General features: G+C 34.5%; 2 protein-coding genes across 6 annotated transcripts in view; one reads left to right on the forward strand and one right to left on the reverse strand.

The window, feature by feature from the left end:
* The window catches only part of LOC135209615 (ribosome biogenesis protein BMS1 homolog), a 40228-nt gene extending 35006 nt beyond the window's left edge, over positions 1–5222 (forward strand). Inside the window, exons 15-21 of the mRNA XM_064242313.1 lie at positions 500–688; positions 818–1057; positions 1331–1453; positions 1660–1804; positions 2542–2717; positions 3056–3208; positions 4401–5222. Coding sequence (XP_064098383.1) covers positions 500–688; positions 818–1057; positions 1331–1453; positions 1660–1804; positions 2542–2717; positions 3056–3208; positions 4401–4607 — 1233 coding nt within the window. The 3' untranslated portion in view covers positions 4608–5222. The remainder of the gene's footprint in view (positions 1–499; positions 689–817; positions 1058–1330; positions 1454–1659; positions 1805–2541; positions 2718–3055; positions 3209–4400) is intronic.
* Positions 5223–6267: 1045 nt separating this feature from the next.
* The window catches only part of LOC135209616 (E3 ubiquitin-protein ligase UBR2-like), a 97432-nt gene continuing 90828 nt past the window's right edge, over positions 6268–12871 (reverse strand). For all 5 annotated transcript variants that reach the window (XM_064242317.1, XM_064242318.1, XM_064242319.1 and 2 more), the window contains 2 exons: positions 11546–11693; positions 6268–11225 (listed from right to left, as the gene is read on the reverse strand). In XM_064242317.1, coding sequence (XP_064098387.1) covers positions 11026–11225; positions 11546–11693 — 348 coding nt within the window. In that variant the 3' untranslated portion in view covers positions 6268–11025. The remainder of the gene's footprint in view (positions 11226–11545; positions 11694–12871) is intronic.

Raw genomic sequence — 12871 nt, forward strand, 5'->3', positions numbered from 1 at the left:
ACAGATTTGTTGTTAAAAAAAAAAATTCAGTAAGATTTCATTGGTGATGATCTTGCTTTTCTTGGGGTGAGAGATGTCACTGTTGAGGGTGTCATTCCCTTTCACTCACCTTCCTCATGCAGAAATTTCATTGGTGCTAGGGTTCTTCTGTATAGGTAACCCTTGTTTTACAGTTGTGCTATGGTCTTGGACAATAAATTGAAAAGTGGTCAGTTGTATAATGAATACATTATAATGTAACTTGGGATATGTTCCTAGCCACTCAAAAATACGAAGCTTTTATGACAAAAATGTTCATATAAACACATGATTCATGTTAATTAGATGCATTCCTTTTGAAACAAACCCAGCCACACTGACCACACCTCATTATGTTTATAATTATATATAATTATCCTGTAATAAAGATGTAGATTGTCATGTGTGCATTGTAATGAAATTATTGCAGAGATTACTTCCAGCTAAATTCATGTATTGATAACATCTTGCTGTGTTTCAGTTGAACCGTAAAGAGTTTGAGGGATTGGATGACGAAACAAGGGTGCAGTATGAGGGTTTCAGATCAGGCATGTATGTTCGAATGGAATTTGAGCGATTCCCTTGTGAATTCATCACCAATTTTGACCCCAGTTATCCAGTGATAGTAGGTGGTTTGTTGGAAAATGAAAACAACAATGGATTTATTAGGGTAAGTTCAAGTGTGTTTTTATTGATTTTATTATGGAGCATTGATTAATTGGAGTACCTGGAACCTGACAAAAAGTGATTTGTGTAGTACTTGTTATAGAAAATTTATTATCGCTTCTTGAATTCTCAGGTTCGAATCAAGGTGCATCGATGGTATCCCAAAATTCTGAAGAACAGAGATCCATTGATTCTTTCATTAGGATGGAGAAGAATTCAGTCTTTAATGTATTATGCCAAAAGAGAAGATAACTTCCGCATGCGATCACTGAAGTACGCCCGAAAGTATCTTCATGTTGAGGCCATGTTCTGGGGGCCTGTTACTCCAGTAAATACAGGATTCATAGCTTTTCAAAACATCACAGACCGTGTGGTAAGTGTAGTTTTAATTGCTCTATATTTTTTAATATTTCTTTGCAAATTACATCTATAACTGACATACTATCATAAAAGGTAAGAACTAAAACCAATGTAAATTTGTACTTTCTGTCAATTAAGTGTTCCATAAGATATCATAATCTATTGGATAGATGATTAATAATTTAAGACTGTGCTAGGCTACAGTTCATTTTCAGTAAATCTGTTCTTCCATTTTATTTTTTAAGACCTTGAATTATCAATAATTGACATAACCTTTCTTCTAAAGCCTGAATTTCGTATTGCTGCAAATGGAGTTGTGTTGGAGGCAGACCAAAGCACAAAGATAGTGAAGAAATTGAAATTATTAGGAACACCAGAAAAGATCTTGAAGAAGACTGCATTTATAAAGGTAAATTACAATAAGTGTTGCATAGGTTTGCCATCAGGATTTTGTAATACTATTTTGTTTGTTTGTTTGTATGGAGTTTTTACATTGCATGGAGCCAGTGGTTATTCAGCAACAAGATTCTGTAATATTGACTTAAAATATTATTGGTAAAATATGAGGATTCTGTGCAGTGTAACAAACCATAATGTTATTTTCATATTTCTTAGGACATGTTTCATTCAGAAACAGAAGTAGCCAAATTTGAAGGTGCTCAGATTCAGACTCAATCTGGTATCAGAGGCATCATCAAAAAGTCCAGAGGTCTAGAGGGCGTCTTCCGAGCAACTTTTGAAGATGTCATTAAGAAAAGTGGTAGGTGTGATCTGCTGTTGATAGTACTTATAGTCTTTATTTGGCCATTTAATTTGTACTTTCACTGTGGAAATACATATGTATAATGTAGTAGAAGTAATCTGTAAGATTTAAGAGGAATTTCAGTCTGTCCCATGGAAAATTGAATATTTAACAAAAACATTTGAAGAGAAGCAGCAACAAACTAATACTTTTTGTAGTGCCTGCCACTTTGGCATGAAGGAATGACCATGCAATTAAAAGTTACCAGGGACTGAAACGCTATCTGACATAAAGAAAGAGTGAGGCTGTCAGACTCCTCTATAGTTGTGCAAGTCCAGGCAACATCAAACAACATAGTGTAATGACTGGCAATCATTGGGTTTACTTAGGTTCTTGGATGTTTTATGATGACTGTTGGTTGAGGGTTTGCCATTATGCAATGGCTCTTGGAATCATGTCAACCCATAAAGAAATATCTTGCACAAAATGTTTTATGTTAATCCATTAACCATAGCACTTAGATTCTGCTTCTTTCTCTACACCTTGGCACTCAAGGTTACAAAGAAAGATTCGTGATTAAAGGCATCTGTCTGTATTCCTGAACTGGAAATTTGCTAAGCGCTAACAAAATTACTAATGCTCTTGTAGTTTTTGGTGAATATCAGTAATAAAAATCTTGCTTATAGATGAATAATTGAATAATGGAAGCCTTTTTGACCTCTAAAGAAAGTATATACATATATATTTTTTTTAAGATGTTATCATATTGAAGACATGGGCTCCAGTTGAAGTAGCACCGCACAGTTTTTGTGTTAGGACACTGCTATTACCACCCAGTGAGAAGGCTGCTTGGCAGGGAATGAAAACAGTGGCTCAAGTTAAGCAAGACAAGGGTATCAAGTTTGAGGCCAACCCAGACTCTTTATACACTGTAAGTTGCCGTTTTCCTTTTTATTTGAATGACTGACATATCTTTCCAATCACAGCTCAAATGATGTGTGTTTTTAAAAGTATATTGAAGCACTGTATTGCTTTTATTCACTTATTAACATGCCATTTAAATGTCTTCTAAGAATATATTTATTGTTAGAAATATAATTTATTCGTAATTCAAGGAAGGGCTAGCGTAAACAATACAGTTAAAGATAATGTTAGTATAATTGACCAGTAAGATTAAATTGTGTGTATAAAATCAAACCCTTTTGTTTGACAAATAATGCAGTATTGTATTTTCTTAACAATAAAAATTTTTAATCATTTTTGTTCCAGCCAATCACCAAACGTAGCAAGTACACAAAGCTGCCATTGAAGATTCCTAGAAACCTTCAGAAAGATTTGCCTTACCAGTTGAAACCTAAATTCAAGGCAGATGGGAAGAAAGCAGATAGAGTAGTAGTTGTGAAGGATCCTGATGAATTGAAGGCAAGATTTTTTATTTTTACTTTTTCTTCCTCTCTGTTGCAGTTTTTAGCTTATGGTTATGCCTTGTATTTTGTCCATGACAATGTGCAGTGTATTTCCCCATATAAAAAAAAAATCAGTGTCATGGTTTTGACTATATTAGGTTTGAAAATATGAATTAAAAGAAAGCCAAGAATAAAAGATTCTCACTTTTGTTTCACATTTTGTTCAAACAGGCTGCATCATTAATCATCCCTTAGTTTAGCTTGGTGGAGAAATATCCCTCTTTGCAATGGACAATTAAAAGAAATATGCCAATTGAATGAGAAATATCCCTCTGCAATTGACAATTAAAAGAAATATGCCAATTGAATGAGAAATATCCCTCTTTGCAATGGACAATTAAAAGAAATATGCCAATTAAATGAGAAATATCCCTCTTTGCAATGGACAATTAAAAGAAATATGCCAATTGAATGAGAAATATCCCTCTTTGCAATGGACAATTAAAAGAAATATGCCAATTGAATGAGAAATATCCCTCTTTGCAATGGGCAATTAAAAGAAATGTGCCAAATGAATTAGAGAAAGATATTAATTACAGTTCACTTGGTAGGAATCAACAACAAAAACCTGTTCTTCCTGTAGAACATGAAAAGATTAATATCGTACAAGGCCCCTATAATAAACTTTAAATGTTTATAAAGAAATCTTAGGGAAATTATTGGTGCTCAAAGCATAAATTTTAATTATTTGCCTCTAGAAAAACTTCAGCCAGTATTTAAACCTTTGCAATATTAAAAAAAAAAAAGTTTTATTATGTCATTTATATCATTCAAGGCCTTTCCTATGCAAAATTTTAATGAAATTGGTGGCAAAAGGAGTAGCAGGTTAAAGTGTTATGTATAAATGGAATTGTGGGCTTCTAAATCTGAGCAACTTAGCTGTAGACTCAAGATTTCAAGTTTACAAAGGTCAGCTTTAGTGCTGCCACCTAGTGTCATATTCACGATGTCAAATTCCATACGTAGCAACAGAAGAACTTTCACTTATTTATTTATTCTTTTAGTGACTGGGACCTTTGAAACACATTACAGTATTACTCACTTTGCTGGGTGCATATGTGCAAATTCAACTTTAAAGGTCTTCTTGTGTCCATTTTGTCTGGGAACTGATTATAATGTGCTTGCTATTGTCTTCAACTTACCTTTAGATGGATGCATTTATGGCGAGACTGAAGACAATGATGAACGACAAAATGGAAAGAGAACAACAAGAGAAACTGCTGCGCCAGAAGAAATTCAAGGAATCCCTGAGGGATCGAGAGCGCATGAGGAAAGTCAGGGCAAGAAGAGAGAAGTCAGAGGCTTGTAGAAAACTTAGCAAGAGAAAAGGTGGAAAAAATCTCAATGTAGTGTGAAGGTACAATAATGTTAATACCGTGCTGTTTCACTAGCTGTTTAGCAGGTGGGTTTGCACTTCTTTTTATATTGATAACATGACAGTAGCACAAGAACTATCAGTAAACCGTTTCTAGATTTTTGACGAAACATGCTTTGTGAAACGTATCCTTGTAGGTAGGTACATGTAAGAAGTTTTAACAGGACACTTAAGTGTTTAAATATTAAAAATATAGTCTATTGTATTTATTTTTTTTTAAATAATGATGGAAGGTCTTCAATCATAAAGCTAATTTAATTCAAAATTTATGCGAAGACAGTCACAAATTGTTTGCAACTTTGATATGTAAGGAACATGGTAATATTTATGAACTTGAAGGTATGCTTTACCACCTGGTTTTGCTACAACTTTTGTACTTGGCTTGTAATTTTCTAATGTGATAGTAAATCTCTTGTGTACCTACTACTGTTGTTATAATAATAAGAGGTATGTTTTTCATAACATGAATATGTTTTGAACTACTGTGATTGTAAATATTTTAGAAGTAGATTGAAGATTAAATTTCTTTGTAGGATCAATTTTACTACTAAACTGTTATCAAGACACCTTTGTTAAAATAAAAACCCAAAGACTTCTTAATGTTTCATCTTCCCCATTTGCTCTGAGAATGATTTACATTTGTTCCTATAGGGATACAACCATCACAGTTGAATCTTGATAAGGTTTTTAATTGGTGAAAGAGCAGGGAAGGGTAACCCATCACTCTTCAATCTCGTGCCACTTCACGTTTTTGTCTACCATTGCAAAAGGACGTGGCTACTCTGTGTGCATTCATTGGTTTTGAATGGGGATGAGTAGCCTGATACCATTGTCCCTTTCTGCTTTCTGTATACACACTGCCTGGTTTTTGGTGTCTTGTTCTAGGTTTCTCTTGAATGGAGAAAAAACATGACCAATGTCAGTATGTGTGCTGTGGGTGACCATGAAGTAATTTCCTGTCTCCCCTTTTGATAGATCAACAAGATTGTTCTTATTGTGGAGGCATGGATTATAATCGAACCTTGTGCTATAAAATATGAGCATCTTGGTCCTCTCCTAAGTGGAAGAAGGATGAGAAGTGTTTGTTGGTTTATTTTGGGAAGGATGACTAACTCCCTCTTTCACTGCTCCTGGCTCTTTCCCTCCCATGAGTAGCAGCTTCCCAAAGTTCCACAAATTTGCTCATTCCTCTTTTAGGATGAAAAAGCCAGTAGGGAGGTGTCATCCTTTGAAAACCTACTTCTGGAATGGTCAACACTTAACATTCCAGGTTGTCAGTCAGTCGCTTCCTTCCTCTCCTTGCTGGCAGGAGAAAGGAGGGAAGAACCATTCTGCCGCAAGTGATCCTCCAGTGGCACTAGTGTTCCTGGTAGCTGAGCTGCAGGTGTTGTGACTTCCTCCTTACCAGCATTGACCAGTCCTTCACAGTTAAAGAGAGGAACAGACATGGCAGCAAGCACAATGAAAGGGTCAGGGCCAACCCAGGTTGCCAGCCCAACCGTTAGTATATAGTTTGTTGAGACGATTCAGTGACAGCCTGAAGAAATACAGATTGGTTATATTTTGTTAATGAAAAACCTGGGGCCAATAAGTCTTCCAAATTGCTAGTAAAGAATGGTAGAGGTTGAATGAAAAGAGTGTTATTATTAAAATTTATATACATAATGTAAGAAATTTACAATGAATTTCCTTTTAAAGTATACGGTTGCTTCTACATACCAGATACAGAATGCTTCCAGCTTTTGCCAAGCCAGTGCATTTTTTTCTGGAGAAATAACAATAATAGAAAAGAAAAACATTACATTAATACAAGTTCCTTAAAATCCATCATGTACTGTAGCTAAAGACTTGCACACAAGTTGTGGTTTAGGCAAGTGTATTATGCAATGATCCTGTGTATAAAAAACCCTATACCTAAACAATACAGTTCATTTTCAGTGTCCTTAACTTAGTATGACTGGGTTTTTATGACCTCATGCATCAAAAGTTGGGTCAAAAATATCTAATGGGAACATCAGTTAGTGCTTGACTCGACAACTGAACCCTTTCAGTCTTGTACTGTTGTAACCCCCTCATGACATAAGCTGATCATACTCATGAAGTGTACATAAATGTTTCTCAAACATTGCCATCTAGAGCAATATTGTAAGCAATATGCAAGTATAGTAACACTGCACTTCTACTGATGTAAAAGTACAATGATATAAAACACAAACAATTCAAAGAAAGAAAACAGGCTTTATACACACAAAAGCAGTCTTGAATACTTAAATCTCCACTCCTTTCCATTTTCTATTTTGCTCCTTACCATACAAAATTATTAGGGTTACACAACTCTTCTCAATGAGAAAAGGTCAGTAAAAAGAAAAATTATTCTTAATCCTGACATGTAGCAAGTGAAATTATAACAAACCTAACATTTTTCCACAGGATAGAAGCATCAATTTTGTCCATGTATCTGTGCATGAACAGCCTATACAAATAACTTTCAAGCTGAATGTTCACTCCTGATTTTTCTTCCCTTGATTCAATGTGTAATTATTGTAATAAGAAAATGCAGCAGGTGGAATAAATTGCAATGGTCCTACGTCACGTTACAAAAAAAGTTAAGTCAGCAGATTCCAAACACTTCCATAATAAACTCAGGTGAAAGTCATCTCAGAAAATAGTACTGTACATATAGACATCATGTTATGTCATAAGCTGTGTAACATCAACTTCTTTCCATAAAAGATACAGTACACTTGAAAAAAAATATCTAGTCCTTTTTAGCTACAGTAGACCGATTGACTTACTCAGGAAAACTGATGTGCACTTGTAGGGATTACAATTTATGGATTCTCATTCTAGGATATCATAGATGATCAGGTCATGATGACAGGGTCAGAAGGTTAATCTAGAGATGATGTTATGATGCAGAGAAACAACCTTCTATGGAATATATTGTATAGGTGTATGTGACATTAAAGACATCCATATTGCCCCTTCCATGAGTAACAGATTTATGTAATTAGCAAGTAGATAGATAAAAAAAAAATTCTAAAATGCACCTACAGAGCTACTATTATTCCAAGTTGTTATACCAGATTACCTACCTACATATATTACTACACACTGCTGTCAATGGTTGACCTACAAAATTTCTATGAAGTAGGCAGGCAGTGATTTTAAAGATCTACTTGATGGGCAAGTTAAAGTAAACTTTGTCCTTGTTTTCTAAGAGCATATCCAAAGAATTGAGCAAACATCAGAGATGTTCAAGGGTTGTGGAGAGGAGTTCAAAGCCATAAGTATTTTCTTAATAACTTTGTCCACATACACATGATCAGTCCTGCACAAGATTACTCTGCTTAAAACCTAGTTCATGGTAAAACTTTAGGCTTCAAAATTATCAATGGTCACCAAGCTCAAGTTGAGTTATGGCAGCAAAAAGTATTGTAGTAAGAGAGTGATTCACATCAATAAGAACTTGCTAAAAAAAAGTATAGTACCAACATAGGTGGCAAAATGGCACAGCCAGTACAAAGAAGGTGAAGTTTGAACAAAAGTTAGGAATTATCCCTAACCTTCACCTCCCACTCCATATTCAAAGCCTATTGTTTTCTTATCAAAATCACAACCAGCTACTACTACTACTATCTTTCCCATAAGTCTCTTCCCATTTTGCTGTTCACTTTCTTCAAGTTTACTCTGATTTTCACCTTTCACACTGGGTAAGCCCTACAGAAGTCTGGTAATGTGACTGAAAATTATTAAAGATAAAGTTAAAACAACGTTAAAGATCCGAAATGAGAATATATAAATTCAAATCATACAGAAAGAATCAGAATTTCCACCCATCAAAAATACCATTTATATCACATTTTTATAAATCCTTTGTTTGTTTGTATGGTGTTTTTACATTGCATGGAACCAGTGGTTATTCAGCAACGGGCCCAACAGCTTTACGTGACTTCCGAACCACGTCGAGAGTGAACTTCCATCACCAGAAATACACATCTCTCACTCCTCAATGGAATGGCCGGGAATCGAACCTGCGACCACCGAGGTGGGACGCAAACACCATACCAATCACGCCACCGAGGCGCTTATAAATCCTTTGGTTTTCCACACCAGCCTCCTTAAATGATCATGGCTGTTGCACCACATACTATTCATTTTAATTAGTTGTTTTGCCTTTATCAAAATCGTGACAGTGGCAAGGTATCAAGCTGTAAATTATCAATTAATATTGCCAGTTCAGGATTATTATACCTACTGAATTTTTCACTGTTAACGGCCTATTGTGGAAAAACTACATCACTGAATAAAGGATTTTTCTTAAATCTCATTAAGTAGTGTCAAATCAGTCCTTTCTTTCTACAACAAGGAATTAGCAGAAGCTAGGACTGTCATTACTAAATAACATTCTACGATTTTCCCTCCTAATTATGCACTGAGTTGGAGAAATACATCTACTGCATCAATATAAATTAAAAAAAATAACCAGACTACTTTTGTTAGCAAGAGATTTTTCTACAACATATTTTGGAAAATAAATTTTATACAATATTTCTCTTGTAAAAAAATTCCTTGAAACAAGGCAAATGTAATATTGCAATATTCACACATCCAGTAACAGAGATAACATACAATACAGATTCATGATCTTACAAAATGGGGCACATACAGTAACCTTAAGAAATAATAAAAAGGGATCATATTTCCAAGTTGTGAGCCACGATATGTATACCCAGGCTTACAGTTGAACTTTCAAGTTGCTATCTACAGCAGAGATTAAAATCTCCCTACATAAGCATCCTTACATGATGCCAAGAAACAACAGTGCTCTGAATGTGACACTATATGAAGATTCTCTAATTTTTTGTACAAGGATGTGGCAGCTTACTTAAGCCTGAGTCATTATGTTCCAGTTTTTTATCCCTTTCATTTCAAGTTCTACTCCTACCTATCACAACCAATAACACTGTCATGGTTACTGGCAAGTATTTGGGTCTTATTTTCACAGAACATACTTTAGGTATTAGAATTATGAAATTCTACAAATTAAAGCTTCAGTTATGAAATGCTGCCACAGATTAAGTACAGTGCAACTACTAGGATTGACACATTTGTAAAGAATATAGAACAAAATATATGTAATATCCTGCATATGATTTTTCCCAAATTTCAAAAATGAAACCAAGGAACAATCCTCTTAAGATATAAGATAAAAGTATTCTGCCTTTCAAAAACTAACCATTTTGGCTAAACAGCAAAATAAAACATGATTCCTCAATAAATATGCATTATTATAACTTCCTTAAAACTAAAAAACATGAATATGATGGTCATGACTTGTGTTCTTAAAAAAAAAAAAGCTACACTGTCTCAAATGTTTCTGATTTATTATACCACTGAGATTGCTCACCTCATGCTCCTGTCACTGGTTATACAAGAGGAACACAAATGGATAAAATGACTGCCTAATTACAATAATCATCATTTATAAGCACCAAGGGAGTCAGAGAGACTTTTTGAAAACCATAAAAAAGTATCATCTTGATCAAGTCACTCACAATCTTTTGATAATGTATCACAGACAATACCTTATTGCAACATGCACAGTTGGTAAAATTATTTTATCATCAATTTACAGTGTGGTGTTACAATTACCTAATCAGAATCGTAATGACCACTGCAAGTAATGTTCTAATAATTTAAAATACTTACAAAAGTGATGGCACCAAAAAAACTTTCTTCAGGGTCTTGCAGTTATTTGAAAAGTATTCATTCCAGGGAAAATGAAACTACTAAAAAGCTTATAAATACTCAATAAATAACTAATAACTCTGCCACTAAATATAATTTTTGTAGTTGAAAACTCATAACAAACCAAATCGCTAACTATATTACCTACGTTAGAAGAATATGGCCACACTTCTACTAAAAATGTCAAATAAAAAAATTAAATGCTACATTACTGTGTAAATATTCCATAATTATTTTGTGTACAAATTTGTATAAGCTTCATAATTAGTAATCACATTACTAACTTTTAGTTCATTTTTTTCTCCAAACTTTTAGGAACACTTCCTTTTCCAGCTACAAACCTATATAAATCAGTACATATATACAAAACTGCCAAGGATCTTTCAAGCCACAATAACATAGAGAGAGAGGATCTAAACATAGGGCTGTATACAAATTATGATTTTACCATAAAAATTTTGACAAATAGGCAATGAAGGTGCATGGGCTTTCAAAAGCCCAAAGTAAATACAAAAAATTCCGCTCAAGTCTAAGGAAGGTGTACCAAGATTTTATGATTATGTACAACGAATGCCACACCAACCTTACTGGAAATGGATTGAAAGGCCCTGTCCTGGCAGGCAGTGATAAGGATAATGCTGCAAACATTAGAGATGTTGCCATTCAGTTGCCACAACATTGGAATTACTCTCCATGGTATGGGCTATGGTATCTGGTATAGCATGTGAAAGCCATATGGCATGTAATCGCCCATACTGAGTGTTATCCAGGTGAAGAGGATTTCCACGTTTCAAGCCCTGGTCAGTTTCTCCATATTCATCCAAATATGGTGGATTGACAAAACATCCTGAGAAAGAAATTATAAGTAGTCAGTTGAAAAGGGACATAAAAATAATTTGCAAGTAAAAATATCACAGAATTCTACAGTGATTTTAAAACTGTAGTCCCACTGAACAAATTACATCATACACTTCCCTGTTAAATTACCCAAGCTTCTGTATCTTTCAAAGGGTTTTTCTGCTGTATGGATAAAAACAAGAACTTCATTACATTCCAAACTCAAATAGAATCTTCAGTAAATTTAAAAGTAAACCCCAAACTGGTTTATTGCACTCAAAAATAAATAAATATAATTAAAAGGTCCTAATAGGAAATAGAATGACAAACCTTTAATTCTTCCCGACAACAATAAAATCTTGCACTCTCTCACTCTTAGGAAAATACCAGTTCCTGCACCACAATGATGGGCATGGTAAGTGCAAGCTCCTACCATCTGTCGAGTACCTTCAGGAAATTCTGTCTGGCAACAGTAGCTCTGTAACAAAACAAAACAAAAAAATTATTTCAATAAACAAAAACTAAAATACCAAAAGTAAATATAATGCCAAGGAATCTACAATTGTTTTACGTATACACACACACACATATATATATATATATATTTATTTGAGTACAGAAAGAATGAATAAAAAATCACATGCACTGGCCACATTTGTGTTCTAAACAAACCCTAGACACATTTTCAAATTGAATGGACACAAAACAACAAACTCAACTTTCCCCTTTTCCTGTGTCTGAAAAAGCACATTTGTTACACAATCATTTATATTACTCTGCATTACAATTTAAATGGCAGGGACAAGGAGTTAAAAGAAAAATCTGTAAAATTTGTACTAAAGATCTAATTTACAGCTGCATGCAAGGCACAAGATATTTGCCATATCCATCTTTCCTAATAACAGAATCTATTCAGCTAAATATGCCTTGCAAGGCATGTGACCCTAGCCAAGTTGCATGTAAGGGAAGTAGCAACACCCATTTCAACATATCAGTTGTATCTGTTGGGCTCAAAATCCTGTAGGGCTAAGAGTACAGCCAAGTCCATCTCCTGTCTACATATTTGCTGTACTTGCAACACAAAATGAGATCAAACTGGTTGTCCTCATCATTCACAAGATGTGCAGTCTCGGTTCATTAGGACATCAGTGCTGTCCACCTTTTATTGTTACTTTTGAAAGGCACTTGACCCAATTATATTGTATGCCCAGGACCACAATCAGCTTTTATCATTCACAGAATTCTTACTGGCAGTCCAAACCTAACTTTCCTTCATGATGCATATAACTGACTAGATTACATCTCTATACAGACAGTAGTACATATAACACATCCCTTTCATACATCTACACTTTAAATAAATCTTTTCTTCATATAACTGACTAGATTACATCTCTATACAGACAGTAGTACATATAACACATCCCTTTCATACATCTGCACTTTTAATAAAACATTTCTTCAGCTTTTTTTTTTTATTCCTTATTCACTACAATAATACCAGATCTATAAGGTATACACTTCACCTAGTTACCCTCTATGCAGCTAGTACACTTAACACAGCCCTTTCACCCAATTCCTTCTTTAATGTAACATAACCTTTTGTGGGAATTTTTTTCGCACTCCTCATTCCCTACAGTAATCCAGGAACCCCCT

Source organism: Macrobrachium nipponense, chromosome 38, assembly GCF_015104395.2.
Source record: "Macrobrachium nipponense isolate FS-2020 chromosome 38, ASM1510439v2, whole genome shotgun sequence".
NCBI classification, from domain to species: domain Eukaryota; kingdom Metazoa; phylum Arthropoda; class Malacostraca; order Decapoda; family Palaemonidae; genus Macrobrachium; species Macrobrachium nipponense.